The sequence below is a fragment of the Erythrolamprus reginae genome, chromosome Z (assembly GCF_031021105.1).
Source record: "Erythrolamprus reginae isolate rEryReg1 chromosome Z, rEryReg1.hap1, whole genome shotgun sequence".
Classification (NCBI taxonomy): Eukaryota; Metazoa; Chordata; class Lepidosauria; order Squamata; family Dipsadidae; genus Erythrolamprus; species Erythrolamprus reginae.
In genome coordinates, this window is record NC_091963.1 from 152859608 (window position 1) to 152873267 (window position 13660).

The 13660-nt window shown below is 64.1% G+C and overlaps 2 protein-coding genes across 3 annotated transcripts; one reads left to right on the forward strand and one right to left on the reverse strand.

The window, feature by feature from the left end:
• The first annotated feature begins 82 nt into the window (after positions 1–82).
• Positions 83–2074, forward strand: AP1S1 (adaptor related protein complex 1 subunit sigma 1). The gene is made up of 5 exons (XM_070729640.1): positions 83–204; positions 522–700; positions 937–1045; positions 1192–1329; positions 1683–2074. Exons 1-5 carry the CDS (start codon positions 106–108, stop codon positions 1728–1730), a joined length of 573 nt encoding a protein of 190 aa, XP_070585741.1. The 5' UTR covers positions 83–105; the 3' UTR covers positions 1731–2074.
• A 3197-nt stretch (positions 2075–5271) lies between these two features.
• On the reverse strand, positions 5272–9481 carry VGF (VGF nerve growth factor inducible). Of its 2 annotated transcripts, none has more exons than XM_070729637.1 (2): positions 9454–9481; positions 5272–6790 (listed from the first exon to the last, which is right to left on the reverse strand). In XM_070729637.1, exon 2 carries the CDS (start codon positions 6767–6769, stop codon positions 5336–5338), a length of 1434 nt encoding a protein of 477 aa, XP_070585738.1. In that variant the 5' UTR covers positions 6770–6790; positions 9454–9481; the 3' UTR covers positions 5272–5335. The 2 variants fall into 2 exon arrangements, with proteins under 2 accessions (XP_070585738.1, XP_070585737.1); XM_070729636.1 differs by lacking the exon at positions 9454–9481 and adding an exon at positions 8307–8432.
• Positions 9482–13660: the final 4179 nt, after the last annotated feature.

A 13660-nucleotide genomic window follows, 5' to 3' on the forward strand; every position in this document is an offset into this window, starting at 1 on the left:
GAGGGCGGCGCCGGGCGGGGGCGGGGCTCCTCCGATTGACGTCACGGCTGGGCGTCTCCCGCGTCTCCCGGCAACCGCCCGGGCCCGGAAGTGCGCGCCACGAGCATGCGCGGGCCGAGGCACCTGGGCAGGTTAGGGCGGAGAGGAAGCGGCTGCCGGGCCCGCCTGGGACGCTTGCCCCCCGCCGCCGCCGCCGCCGCCATGGTGAGAAGGGGGGCGGGAGAGAGGCCGCGGGGGGGGGAGGGGGCCCGGGATCCGCGCCTGGGCGGGGGGGCTCTTGGGGGCCTCTCTGGGCTGCGCGCACACACGCACACACACACACAAAGCCTCGCGCGCTCTTAGGGCCCCGCTCCCCTCCCCCGCTCCGGTGGACGTTGGGGGAGGGGGAGGCCGCTGACTTTCGCCCCACCCCACCCCCCGCCCACCCTCGCGCGCTTCCTGCCCCCCCTGCCCCCGCTCCGGTGGACGTTGGGCCTTGGGGGAGGGGCCCCGCTGACCACCACCCCCGGTGTGCCGCGCAGATGCGCTTCATGCTGCTGTTCAGCCGCCAAGGGAAGCTGCGCCTGCAGAAGTGGTACCTGGCCACGTCGGAGAAGGAGAAGAAGAAGGCGGTGCGCGAACTGATGCAGGCGGTGCTGGGCCGGAAGCCCAAGATGTGCAGCTTCCTGGAGTGGAGGGACCTGAAGGTGGTCTACAAGAGGTCAGCCCGCCTCCCTCCCGCGGTGGGGGGGGCAGGGGAGGCCCTGTGAGGGAGGGCAGGTGAGAAGGGGGGAAGGCCAGGGGCATCTCCCACTGCCCTCCTTTTGGGGGTGGGGGGGTCTGAGGGCAGCAGGGCAGCTTCTCTGGTGAGGAGGGGGTGGGGGCCCTTGAAGGGCCTGAGAGGCTCCTGCTGGTCAGGATCAGACGGACGACTCACAGCCCCCTCCTCCGGCCCAGGTATGCCAGCTTGTACTTCTGCTGTGCCATCGAGGGTCAGGACAATGAGCTGCTGACCCTGGAACTCATCCATCGATATGTGGAGCTCCTGGACAAATATTTCGGCAGTGTGAGTCCTGGGGGTTTCTGCGGCTGACCCGGCCCCTGTGCTGCCCCTCACCTTGCTGACATTGGGCTGGCAGCCGGGGGGGCTTACGTTTCTCTACCAGTCATGAGCAAAGCCCCACTACCCCGCCTTCTGCCCCCCCCCCCCAGGTGTGTGAGCTGGACATCATCTTCAACTTCGAGAAAGCCTACTTCATCCTGGACGAGTTCCTGATGGGGGGCGAGGTGCAGGACACCTCCAAGAAGAGCGTGCTGAAGGCCATCGAACAGGCTGACCTCTTGCAGGAGGTAGGGGCCACGTGGGGAGGGGGCGGTCTGTGGCTGGGGGGGTGGAGGAAGAGCCCCCCCCCAAAGCTCCTTGGCTGCTGCATGCTGTGAGTCACCCCAGGCAGGCCCTACTCGCTCGCTCGCTCTCCCCCTTCCTCCTGCCGTCCGTCCGTGTGGGCGACTCGACTGCAGTGGATGGCGGATGGGGGGGCGGAGCAGCCATGGGCGGTGGGCTCCTCTGAGACCGTGAAAGTCCAGCCAGCCAGCCGAGCATGTGCAGAGTTGCTTCTCAGAGGTGTGTCTGGGGAGGGGGGGAAGAGGGGGCGTTTTGTTTCTCAGTGTCCAGAGCTTGACCCCTTCTTCTACCCCTGCAGGAGGACGAGTCCCCTCGGAGTGTCTTGGAGGAGATGGGGCTGGCGTAGCGTGGCCCCCGTCGGGATCTCCCCTCGCCAACCCCGCCTACCCCCTCCTCCTCTTTGGGAGAGAGGCGCCCGGGCAGGTGGGCAGCTGGACTGGGCAGCCCCCCACTCAGCGGGTCGGATCCGCAGCCTCCCCCTGCTGCCTCCCTCTGACCGAGCCCCCCTGCCCCCTTCCCGGGGAGCCGTGTCGAGAGGCCCCAAGGTCCCCCCAGGACGAAGGCTGCTCTCCAGATGGGTTTTTTTTGGGGGGGGGAGCTGTGTCTCTCTGCCTCTGCCTGGCGCTTCTCCCCGGCGGCACAAGGAACGGGGGGGGGGGGCTTTCTGGAATAAAAACGTGTCTCCAAGAATCTGGCCTGGGGGTGTTTTTATGACAGGTTCCGTTCTTGATGGGGGGGAGGGAGGAACATGGGGGTGGGGTGTCCCAGCTATTGCTCTGCCAGTGGGGAGGTCGGAGGGTGGCCGGGGTGCCCCTGATGCTGCTGGCCCCGCAGACTTTCCAAGCGGGGTGGGGGCCGGGGGTCAAGCAGAACTCCAGAGGGCCCAGCGTCCACTCGACCCTTCCTGCCATGCAGCCTCTCACGTCCGGCCAGGCCCCCTGGGGAGCGGGAGGGGTGGCGCTGCAGGGAAGGTGGGGGGGTGCCAGAGCCTGGGAGAAGCCCCCGCCCTCGGCCACTCTGAGCCCCTTCCTCCCCCTCCAGTGGGGGATTCGTCCCTCTGAGACCGCAGAGATAACAGGGGAGCTCTGGCAGCCCCCTGCTTTGTCCGTCCGGGGCGTGTGGGCGAGGAGAGTACCCCCCTTCCGACAGGCCCCTTGGGCCCCCCCTCCGGCCCTCTCTCATCTGGATGGCTGCTGTGTGGGACTGGAAGCCGCCCACTGGCCGCTCCCCAGTCTCCCTAATCAACGCGGGAAGATGGACGTGGCCGTTGCTGCTGGGAGCGTCTTGGAGTTTCTTGCGATAACGTCCGTCCTCTCTCTGCAACTCAAACACTGCCCCCCCCACACCCGGCACAGCTGGCTCAACAGGATATGAAGACAAACCCCACCACCCCTTGGAAACCTCGCACCCATCCCCCACCCTGATTACAAAACCGGACCTCTGCGTCCAGGCTAGCCCTCCCTTAAGGGAGGCTGAAGACCTCCAGGAGCGCCGCTCTCTTTGCCAAAGAAGGACGTCGTTTCACAGAGGGCCCCCAGAACGCAGCCTCTGGACTAGACCTGGGGGGGCACCTAGAAGCCCCTGGAGGACCCACCCAGCGGTCCAAAGGCTGGTCCCCAGGGGGCCTCTCCTGAGCTGGCCAGGGGCAGCTGTACCGGCCTCTGGGATGCCAACCTTCCTCTAGTGCTCATTTTGAGCGGGGGGGGGGGGCAGGGGGACTGGGCTCATGACCAGCCCCATGGCCCCCCTCTGCCCCTCCCTCCCAGCAAGGCCCCCCCCCCAGGGTCTCCCCCCACTGAGCCCCTCACCAGGCTCCTTCCTTACTGGCAGAGCTGCCTCCACTTGCTCCCAAGTGGACAGCTGGGCAAACTGGACGCCCCGTCCCAGACACTGGCTGGCCTCTCTCGCCTTCCCAGGTGGGGGCCGCAGGCAGGAGCTCCTGCTGTGGAGAGCGCAGAGCGTCCTGGGCCCCCAAGGCGCCTTCTCTGCCCTGCTGGGACCTGAGGGGCAGTCGGCAGCCATTGGGGGGGGGGCTGAGCTGGCACTTACCACTCTGCACATGCTCAGAGGCTACACCGAGCGCTTCCCTCGGCTAATTCTGAAGTCTTCTGGGCCCTGCATTGGGGGGCAGAGGCCCATCCGGCCTGTAGCCCACCAATTTGCAAATAATGAGAGTAACTCATAATAAAATAGTTGCTTTTATTTCTTAGCAAAACTAGTAATTCGACATGCTATTTACAACAGGGCAAATGTGTTTTATTTCAAGTACAACAAAGTAGACCAGACATCAAGACAACTTCTTCTGCTTGTTTGTACAGGACTGGACACCACAAATTGAAGGATCTTGCACAGTCTAGGACTGATGTCAGTGGATAAATTCTTACACGCGTGCAGAGTGCCCCCTTGGCCGCAGCCTTTCTCAGCCCCCGTGGGTCGGTCCCTCCAACAGGCAGCTTGGGATGGTCATGAAGGTTCACAAGGAGGTCTACGGAAACATGCTGAAGCCCACCCCCCACCCTCCCCCACCCCTTGGAGGGTCCCGGGGCTCTGGGTGCGGAATGCCAGTGCGGTGCTTGGGGGACCGCCTAGCCAGGAGCTGGGCAGGCCAGCCGGGCATCTCTGCCCCAGTGGCAGCCAGGAGGGGAAAGGGTCTCCTGCCCCTCCGCTGAGCTGCCCTCCCACTTGTGGGGGGAGGGAGGGCAGGTTCAAGGGCAGAATCAGCAGATGCCACGCAGGCCCCCTTTGCTCGGCCTCAAGCAAGACTGCCCCCCAAGCAACTTGGAAACAAATAGGTCTGGCCCCCCGTCCCGCCCCCTTTCCAGATCCCTTCCCCTTCTAACTGGCCAGAAGGCCCACGTGTGTTAGGATAGAAAGTACGAAGGGGTGTGCACCTGAGGCCCCCTCCCTCATCACCTGGGAAGGTTCAGGGGTGGGGGGAGGGGTCCCGGCTTGGACGTCCCTGTGGACAACACGGTGAGTCTGCGGCATGAGACTGGCGGGAAGCCGCTTCTCCCCGTGGATTAGGCTGTGACCAAAAGCAGACCAAAGAAACCACTCTGGTGTGTGGTTGGGTGGTGGGTTCCAGTCCTGCCTGGGCAAACGTGGGCCTGCAGCCGTTAGAAGGAGGAATTGGCAGTCCACTTCGAAAAGGTCTTGCCAATAAAATTGCAGACTGACTCTGGCAATTGGGCTTTGGGTGCTGAATTGGGGGGGGGGGGAGACACTGAGTGCTGGGTAGCAAGTTGTCCATCAAAACCCAGGTCCAATCATATTACGCTCTGTGGGAATCTGTGGGCCAGGACTTGACCTCATCTGCTGCTCTCTCTCTCCCCTTGTCCCTTGAAGATGGAATGCAGCCCCCCTCCACCCCTCATGGTCACTGTCTGGAGCCAACTGTAGTTGGACAAGGCTCCGTTCCACGTGGGGGGGGGAGGTGAAGAGGGATCATGTGGGAGGGGGGTCTTTGTGGCCACATCCGACTCTCCCCTAATTCTTTCCTGCAGCTTCTTCCCCGCTATGAAATGTGGGCTTCTCGGAGGGTGGAAGGGGTCTTCCAAGGAGCCCCCCATGCATTTCCACCTGAAGCGGCTGCGGTGCTGCTCTCGCTGTAGTTCCTTCCTCTGGGGGGGGGGCTACAGAGTGGGTGGGAAGCTGCTCAGAGAGGCTTCTTTGGGCTACGTGCTGGGAAAAGGAAGTTCCCTTTTCCGTCAGGGGGAGGGGGGCGGCTGTCAGGGATCGGATGAACGGGGTGGGGGTGGGGGGATGGCTGGCTGCCCCCAGGCACCGAATCCTGGGACCTTTCCCCAGGTGTGTTGGGGGGGGAGAGATTTGGCTCTCCTGAATCATGCAAGAACCCAGATTTATGTCAGAAACACCGAGTGGCCAAGTTTCTTTTGGGGGGGAGGGGAGGTCAAGGGGCGGGAGGAGGAGAAGGGGCCTCCGCCACCTTCACTAGAAAACTTTGGGGTGCTTCAGTAACAGGTAGCTCCCCAGGTAGTTCTCCAGGTCGTCATCCTGGGCTTGGATGTCGTAATAGCCCTCCCGCGGCACCAGGGGCCCCGGCAGCGGGCGGTAGTGGTGGTAGGCGGGAGTTTGGAAAGTCCGGGGGTCGATGTGGTTGGAGATCTTGGCGCTTCGGTCCTTGGCCTGTAGCCGCTTGGGCAGCGGGAACTCGTCCCCTTTCAGGACTTCGTTCCAGGCGGCCTCCTCTTGCTTGGGGAGGGGATGGTAGGGCGGGAAGGCCTTGGGGTGGGCGGGCCGGGCCTCTTGGCGGGCACTGGGGTGAGAAGGGGCCTTCTTGGGTTTGCTGTGGGTCGGGGCCGCCAGCCCCTTCCCCTTGTTGCTGGGCTCGCCCTCCTCCTTCTTCTCCACGTGGTTAATGATATCAATGACGTCATCAGCGGGCAAGTGCAGCTTGCTGGATAACTCAATCAGGCGGTCAATGGTGTTCGGGTCAATCTCCTCCCCCTCCTCCTCCCCCTCCCCCTCCGGGGTTTCGTTGGACCGCTTGTCTTCGGCCACGTTGTCTTCCCCGTCCCCAAAGAGGAGGGAGGCTGCCCTGCCTCCTCCCTCCTCCTCCTCCTCCTCTTCGGACGACCCCTGGGCCTCCCGCGGCCCCTCGCCGTCCTCGCCGTCCTTCAGCAGGTACTGGAGGAGCAGGTCGGAGGCCATGTCGGCCAGGCGTTCCTCCTCGGCAGCCGCGCGGCGGGCCTCCTCCGCCTGCCTCCGGCTCTCGGCCAGCTCCTCGTAGCGGCGCTGCAGGAGCTGGTGCTCCAGGTGCTGCTGCTGCCTCAGTTTCCGGGCTCCGGTCCAGGGCTCGCGGGCGGGGGGCGCCCTGCGCTTGACGTTCAGCCTGAGCGGCTGGAAGGCCTCCAGCTCCGCGAGCGTGCCGTCGGGGCGGGCCCCCTCCCGCCTGTGGGTGTAGCGCTGCCGCTCCTTCAGCGCGGACTCCGGCTGGTCCTCGGCCTCCTCCTCCACCTGCGGCGGCCGGTCTCCGTCCTGCTCGGACGGCCAACCCTCGGGGCTGTCCGGCTGCAGCAGCTCGGAGCTCCTGGCCTCACTCTGGACCCGCTCCTCGCTGGCCCGGGGCCCGGGGCCCGCGGGCGCCTCCTGGGGGGCTTCCTGGAGCGCTTGCAGGAGGACGGCCGCCAGGGCCCTGGGATCCACGTCCTGGAAGAGTTCTTCTCGGCCGCCCTTCAGCTCCCCAGCATCCGGGCCCGCCTCTGCCGCCCACCCCTGGCTGGGCTCCCCTGGGGCTCCACCCAACTGGCCCTCCAACCCACGAGGAAGCGGGGCAGCCAGCGGGCGGTGGCACTGCGAGAGGCAGAGGAGCAGCAGGAGCAGGAGGAGGCGCGTCCCTCGTTGGAGAGGCTGCGGCCACAGCATGGTGGTGCACCACTGGGTGATCTGTGGGGGGGAGGGGAGGGGAGGGAAGAGACGACAGACAGACAGACAGACAGAGAAGGGGGCGAAGTCAGAGGCCGAGTGTCCCAGGAGCAAAAAAAGAGCATCGTGTGACCTCCAGAGCCGACACACACACACAGACACACACACACACACACACACACACGTTGCTGGGCGTGGTCGGCTGGAGGAATTTTGGCCAGCTGCAGCACCAAGGCGGGATGCCGCCTGCACAACACCTGGGTCACAAGGTGTCTCCTGGTGGGTGTGGGCCTGCTGACCAGCAGCGTCTCTGGGCCTCTTCTGTCCAAAGCGCCCCCTCTCCCGTGGGCACCCTGGCAGGGTTGCCCATGTGCGTGGTTGGGGCAGGAGGCCTCCGAGGGTCCATTCAAGGGCGACCCCAGAACAGCTGCAGCTTACAGGGAGCCTCAGCCTTCTTCCCTGCGCCCACCCCCACCCAGAGTCCGCACTCACACCTCCCCCCCACTCCCACTCCCCAGAGCAGGTTGGCAGGGGGGGAGGGGGTTGTTGCTTCTTCCCAACCTGTCCCAGTCGCTCAGCCCAATCCTCTTGCCCCCCCCCCAATAGAACGAAACCCCCTTTCGTAGAATGGGCTTCTCCTGTGCCTCACCTGGTTCTGGTGTGTGTGTGTGTGTGCGCGCGTGATTGATTCGACGTGCCTCGGTGCTTCTGTCTCTGCCCCTTTACGTGATCTTGGAAGGAGCCACTCCCGCTCCCCTTGGCCCCATTATCCCCAGCCCAGGCAGTCGCCCCTCCCCAGTTACTGATGTAGATGGTCCTCTAGAGGAGGGGGTGGCGGATGGAAGGAGCGGCCTCCCTTCAGCAGAGCAGCAGCAGCACTGCTCCGCAGTGCCCCCAACCACCCACCGCCCCTGCCGGCGGGGAGTGCTGGGGAAGCGCAGCCTCCACCCCCTCCCCCTCTCGGGGTCCTGCTTCCTTTCGGCCGTCCGCCCCGGGGATCGCCTTCGGACTCTCGACCGCGCCCCAGACCCTTTCCCGCCGATCGCGTTCAGCCGCGCCGAGATTCCTTCTAAGCCGTCGTGGCGGTTTCCGCAGTGTTTACCCCGAGCGACGCCTCCCCGTTCTCCCTGGAGACCCTCTGGGGGGGGACCCCTTCGCCTTCCAGAAGACAGCAACGACCCCCCTTCCCCCGCACCTTCTGCAGGTCGATATATTTGGGTCTCTCCCGCTTGGGTCCCGGAGTGACGCACGTTTTTCCCTTCCCCGGCCGTGCCCACGTCCCGAAGGCTCGGCGATCGATCGGGCTTCGTCGCCCGCAGCCCGGGCTCTCCCCTCCCCCCTTCAAGGCAACCCTAAGACCGGGAGCCCCCGCCGCCCGGCTTTCTCCGGCCACACCAGTTCGCCTGGCTCGCTCGCCTTCCCGCTCCCAGCAAACCCCGCCGCTCCCCTGGAGGATGGGCGAGGTCGGGGAGGGGGCGGCTGCCGTCCTCCCCCTCTTTTTGGGAGAAGGGTCTCCCGCCCACCCGCCAGCGCTCACCGCCGTTTCTCTGCGGGCCGGCAGGGAGGAGCCGCGCTCTCGGCTCGGGGGTCGCTGCGCCGCCGGGGACTCCGCCCTTCCACCGGTCCGCCCGTCCTTCGCCCGCCGGCCTCCCTCGGGCGTCGCTCTCCGCCGGGCAGCCTCTCAGCACCTTGGACAGCGGCGGGGCTGGGCGGCTGCTTTTGTACTCCCAGCCCGGCCCACGTGGGGGGCTCTATTGACGTCAATGTTCATTCATAAAATTCGAGCTGGATTGGAGGGGAGTTCCGCGCCTGCGCGAAATGGAAATCAGCCTCCGGAGTGGACGAGTGAATGGCTGCCCGCGGCTGAATGAATGAGAGCGGAATGGATGAATGAAGGGCTGGAACGGGAGCAATAGAGAAGGAGAAAGCCGCGGGAGAGGCGAGGCGTAGATTTGGTGAATGAATGAGGCACTCGGAGGGAAGGTGGGAGGGGCGCATGCCCGGGAACCCCTCCAGGAATCTCTCCCCGGGGGCTTCCCCGGTGCCCGAGCCAAGAAACGGAGCACGGGTTTCTCTGCGAACCTCTCCGGCTGACGGCGGCCCCGGCGGGAATTGAGGGGCGGGGGGCGGTCGGTCGGATCATCGGCGGCCACGCGCGGGCGGGGCGGAACTGGGGGCGCGCGCGCCGAGATACCTCTGCGTGCACTCCGTGTTCCGCGTGCCAAGCGCGGTATCGGGAGGCCTCCGGGGCTGCGCGCAATTTGGGGTCCCAGTCGGCGCGGTGGGTCTTTTATCTCGGCGCAGCACAGCAGTCCTCGGCGCGCTTTTGGCCGGCGCCCAAGCAGAGCCCACCGCCTTGAGGCGCCTAACACCCACCCCGGCCCACCCGGGCGCCGCTCCGCATCTTCTTCCTGCCCTCTCCGGCGTGGCCCCCTTTGGATCCATGCAGGGAGGCCTTTGCGAGGTTTCAGGAGAGGGTGACCCCCCCTCCCCTTCCCCCGCAGCCCTGGCCGCTCCCCTCCCCGTGTCCTTGGGGGGCGAAGGAAGCTGCGCCGTCTTCTGCATTTGCCCCCCTCCTCTCCTGGAGCTACGATGGAGGGGGCTAGCCGTCCCCAGACTGTGCTCAAGACAACCCGTCCCGTCCTCCCCGGCGCTCTCCACACTTCTCCCCCTCAGTTACTTACCAGGGTGGGGACTGGGGGGGGGGGTTCCTTTCTTATGAATCCGGCTTCTTCTACTTGGAGCAACGTCAACCCCTGCCAGGCGCCTGTCTACCTGCCAGGACAAAAGGCGGGTCGGATGCGCCTTTCGAGGGAGGGAGGGAGGGTCTCTCTCTGCAGCGCTGGAGGTGAAAGAGCCACTCGCGGTCTGGGAAGGAAATGCCACGTGGGCAGTTGGCATGAGGAGGCGCTGCCCGACCATACAGGGAAAGTCCTGCCCAACTGGGGGCTCGGAAGCCGGAGGACAAGGTGGTTGAAGGTCGCGGGGACTGAACCCGTGTCCAGCTGAAGGGCGGCTTTGAACCCCACGCCTTTAGGACGCCCAGGGGAGAAGTCCAGTCATGCCCCCACCCCCGTTGGCAGCACAGCCCTGTGCATTCCCAGCCAACAAATCCTGGCATCAAGGAGACCCCGACATTTAAGAGGAACTCTGGCCAACTTGGAAGCGGAGGGGGAGGGGAGGGGGTTGTCTTAGGAAGGAAGGCGGAAGGAGCGGGAAAGTCTTGGCCTTGAGGGAAAAGGGGGGGCAGGTGACGGTCTCCAGGCACTGACAGAACAGAGTCGCGCGACCTGCGTGAAGGGAGGGCGAGTATCCACACAGTCAGTGGTAGAGAAAACTTCTCAACAGAAATTGATAGAAGGGGGGGTGGGTGCTGAAAAGGAGCCTTTTGGTTGAAGAGCCCCTTCGGGCCCTCCCATGCCCCCCCCCCCACACACAGTGCTGCTGCTTTCTTTCGTCCCTCTGGAAACGGGGGGAGGGAGGGATGCCTGGAGCATCAGCCGAAGACACCCCCCCCCCCGCCAGGATTCTGCTCCGAACAGCTTCTGCTGCGCCATCCTGAACTTGCCCGCACTGCATTGCCCACCAGCGGACTCTTCCCTGCCGGTGGTGGGGTTCGGCCCCTCTTCTAGGGGGAAACGCTTCTTCAAAAGAGCACCCAGCAGCAAGAAGGCCACCTGCCTGGTTAGGTGGGGCTGTGGGAAGCCAAGGGGGACGGCGGGGGGGGGGGCAGGCCCCTGAAGGAGCCCTGGGATCTGAGGCAAGCGTGGCCCCTCCCCCCTCCAGAGAGCTCTTTCGGCCCACTCGGTCTCTCACCTGCCCGGCCACACCCTCCGAGGGAGCAGCTCTGTGGGGGCACTAACCCCCCCTTCTCCCTCATCCACCCCTCCCTGCCAGCGGCCCGTGTGCAGGGCAGAGGCAGGCGGACAGCAGGAGGACCTGCTCCGGCCCTGCGCCTCAGTGACGGGCGGGGGGGGGGCGGGGGGAGAGATTCCTCCTGGTGGCCATCCCCCCCCCCCCCCAGTGAACGAGCTGCTCCCTCTGATGCCGGATTTCCGGCCTGTCAGAGTTCAGATTGATGCCTGGGGAGTGAGTCACTCCTGCAGCAGAAGGCACCGGTTGTGTGAATGAATCGAAAGGGCTGGAGTCCTGCAGGAGATTTTCTGCTGCACCTGAGAAGCCCACCCGAGACACCCACCCACACCCAGCCCTGGCTGAGAAAGGAGGGCGGGACGAGGCTGGGGGGGGCTGGGGGGGGCGGTGGACTTTCTGCTCACCATATTGCCTAATACCCCTCCCCCCTTATCACCACTATGGATGTGGGGAGAGGCTCAGGAAGGCCGCAGCATTGCTGGCCACTATGGTGGACATGCATCTTCAAACAGGTCGTTTTCCCAGGTGCGGCACAAGAGTGGCCTCCCACCCCCCACCCCCACCCCTCCAGAGTGGGGAGGGATTGTCTAGCAGCTGCATGAAGCCATGTGCAATTCTACCCTCCCCCCTTTTCCTTCCTCTTCAAAGAAGCCCAAGAAAGAGAGTGGACAACAGGGCATTGCTGAGGGCCAGCCACTTCCCTGAGGCACGGGCCCCATTCCCCCTGCTGCTGTGGGTCAGAACGGCCTTCTGGCTCTCTTAGCACCGCTCCTGCTTCCAAAGCCTCCCTTCCTTCCTGTGACAAAGGCCCCTTCCCCGCTCCCTGCTTTCATCTGCCCCCTTCCCTATAGTACTTCTCACATCCACCCACTTCCAGTCCAGGGCTGCCTCACTGTGGGGCAGGGGCTTATGCAGGATGCGCTGCGTTTTCTTTCAAGATCTTTCGGTGCAAATTGGGTGCTCTGGGGTGGAGCTCCATTTTCGCTCCCCCACTGCGTCCCCCGTCCATCCGGGCAGCAGCCCACCCCTGCCCCCTTCCTTCCACCTCTCTTCCTCCATGCCCATCTGGCTTTGGGGTTGGGCCTGGTTGTGGTCTTGTCCACAGGGCCAGCTGAGAATGGGTCCTGTTGACTAAACAATGTCCTTTGGCGGGCCCCAGGGGAAGAGCCTTCTCTGTGGCGGGCCCGGCCCTCTGGAACCAGCTCCCCCCAGAGATCAGAATTTCCCCCACCCTCCTCGCCTTTCGTAAGCTCCTTAAAACCCACCTCTGTCATCAGGCATGGGGGAATTGAGATATTCCTTCCCCCTAGGCCTATACAATTTATGCATGGTATGTTTGTGTGTATGTTTGGCTTTTAATAAGGGTTTTTTAAGTTATTTTAAATATTAGAATTGTTATATGCTGTTTTTATTATTGTTGTTAGCTGCCCCGAGTCTACAGAGAGGGGCGGCATACAAATCTAATAAATAAAATAAAATAAAGTAAATAAACTCAATATTTGGGGTTGGGAAGGGCTTCTTTCAACCGTCCCCGTGGGATGAATGGGGCTGCGGGGGGGGGGGCTTTGCATTGGGTGTCCCTGAAGGAAGAGGGGAGCCTGGGACTGGCATGTGGCCCACCCCCATCACACCGCAGAGGGGGCTTTCGGGTGAGACCTGCATTCATGGGGACCCCCAGCAGTCCTTATGCCCCAAATCCTGGAGCTGCTGGGAACCGTTACTTGCCTCCCCCCCACCCCCTCACCCCGATGCCTGGCCCACCTCCCCGCCTCTGGCCAAGGGAAGTAATCCAATGTCCCTGGAAGCCTCTAGCTAATCATACACTTGATCTGAGCGCCGAAGAAGCCGGCGGAAATTGGTGCTGATGGCCGCCTCTCCTTCAGCGGCTGGAGCTGCCTCCCCCCACCCCCCCGTGCAGCCTGGGCACCCGATGACTGTTGCTGCGGGTGGGCCTGAGCGGTGCCTCTGTACGGGGGAGGTGTGACTCACAAGGAGGCGGGGGGGATGACAAACGAGCAATCAGCCTCTCTCCTTGTAGGAGGGGGAGGGGGGCAGGAACGCCAGGGCAGATAAGATATCCAAGCTCAGGCTGCCTGCCCCCACCCGTGGTGTTTCTCTGGGGGGGGGGGGGAAGCAGGCCGAGGACCGACATTCTCTAGAAGCTGCCCCCCCCGGGGGGCGCTTGGAGGCAAGCAGGGCATCAGCTTGGCTCGGGGCAAGAAGAGGGCAGATGGAGGGAAGGCCCTGCAGTGAAGGGGAGGCAATTGAGAACCCCCGGAAATAAAGGAGAGGGTGGGGCCCCCACCCTGTTAGCCGTAGTCCCTGCTCTGGGGAATATCCCCACTTTGGAGATTAGACATGGGGGAAGCGTCCCTCCAAGGCCCCTCCCCACTCTGTTATTCTGCCCCAGCCCTGTTAGCCTTTCATCAGGCCCTAAAGGCTGGGCTGTGGTCCTGAGCCCGCCCTACTGGGTGGGTCAAGCCCCCGCCCCCATTTCCCTTCTGGCTAACAGGCCAAGTACATTGGCTGCCTAGGTATCATTGGAGGGGAGGGGTATTTTAGTGTTTTGCTGAATTGTCAGCTGTCCAGAGTCACTTGCTGACATGGGTGGCTACAGAATTTGAATGAACAAAGCCCCACCACCACCCGGAATGGGTTACGATCTACTGGGCTCCAGATCTTGGTGCCCCTGCAACTTATTCTGCCGGTAGGTTTCCCCCCCCCCCTTGGAGGCAGTGGGACAACAGGAGAAGTGGGAGCGGCAGAGGGACGGCAGAGGTCCTGGCCCAACGCACCTCCCCCGCAGGAGCCCTCAGCCTGTTTGTGCTTTCTTGCTGCTCTCAGGACAGACTGAACGGTAAGTGTGCGTGTGTGAAAGTGACCACTGGAGAGTTTGCTGGCCACCTGTGCGCCAGCAGGGCTCCATCTCACCCACAGCTCACGCAGTCAGGACTGCCAGCAGTTCAACCTCCCTCGACCGGGGTATCTGACGCTCCCAGCACTGCCTGCCAAGCTCAG

Bases quoted from the DNA above. Each gene is read 5' to 3' on its own strand.
- AP1S1 (XM_070729640.1), top strand. From the start codon at position 106: ATGCGCGGGCCGAGGCACCTGGGCAGGTTAGGGCGGAGAGGAAGCGGC. The intron at 205-521 runs GTGAGAAGGGGG...TGTGCCGCGCAG, and splicing joins CCGCCGCCGCCGCCGCCATG to ATGCGCTTCATGCTGCTGTT. The intron at 1,046-1,191 runs GTGAGTCCTGGG...CCCCCCCCCCAG, and splicing joins TGGACAAATATTTCGGCAGT to GTGTGTGAGCTGGACATCAT.
- VGF (XM_070729637.1), bottom strand. From the start codon at position 6,769: ATGCTGTGGCCGCAGCCTCTCCAACGAGGGACGCGCCTCCTCCTGCTC.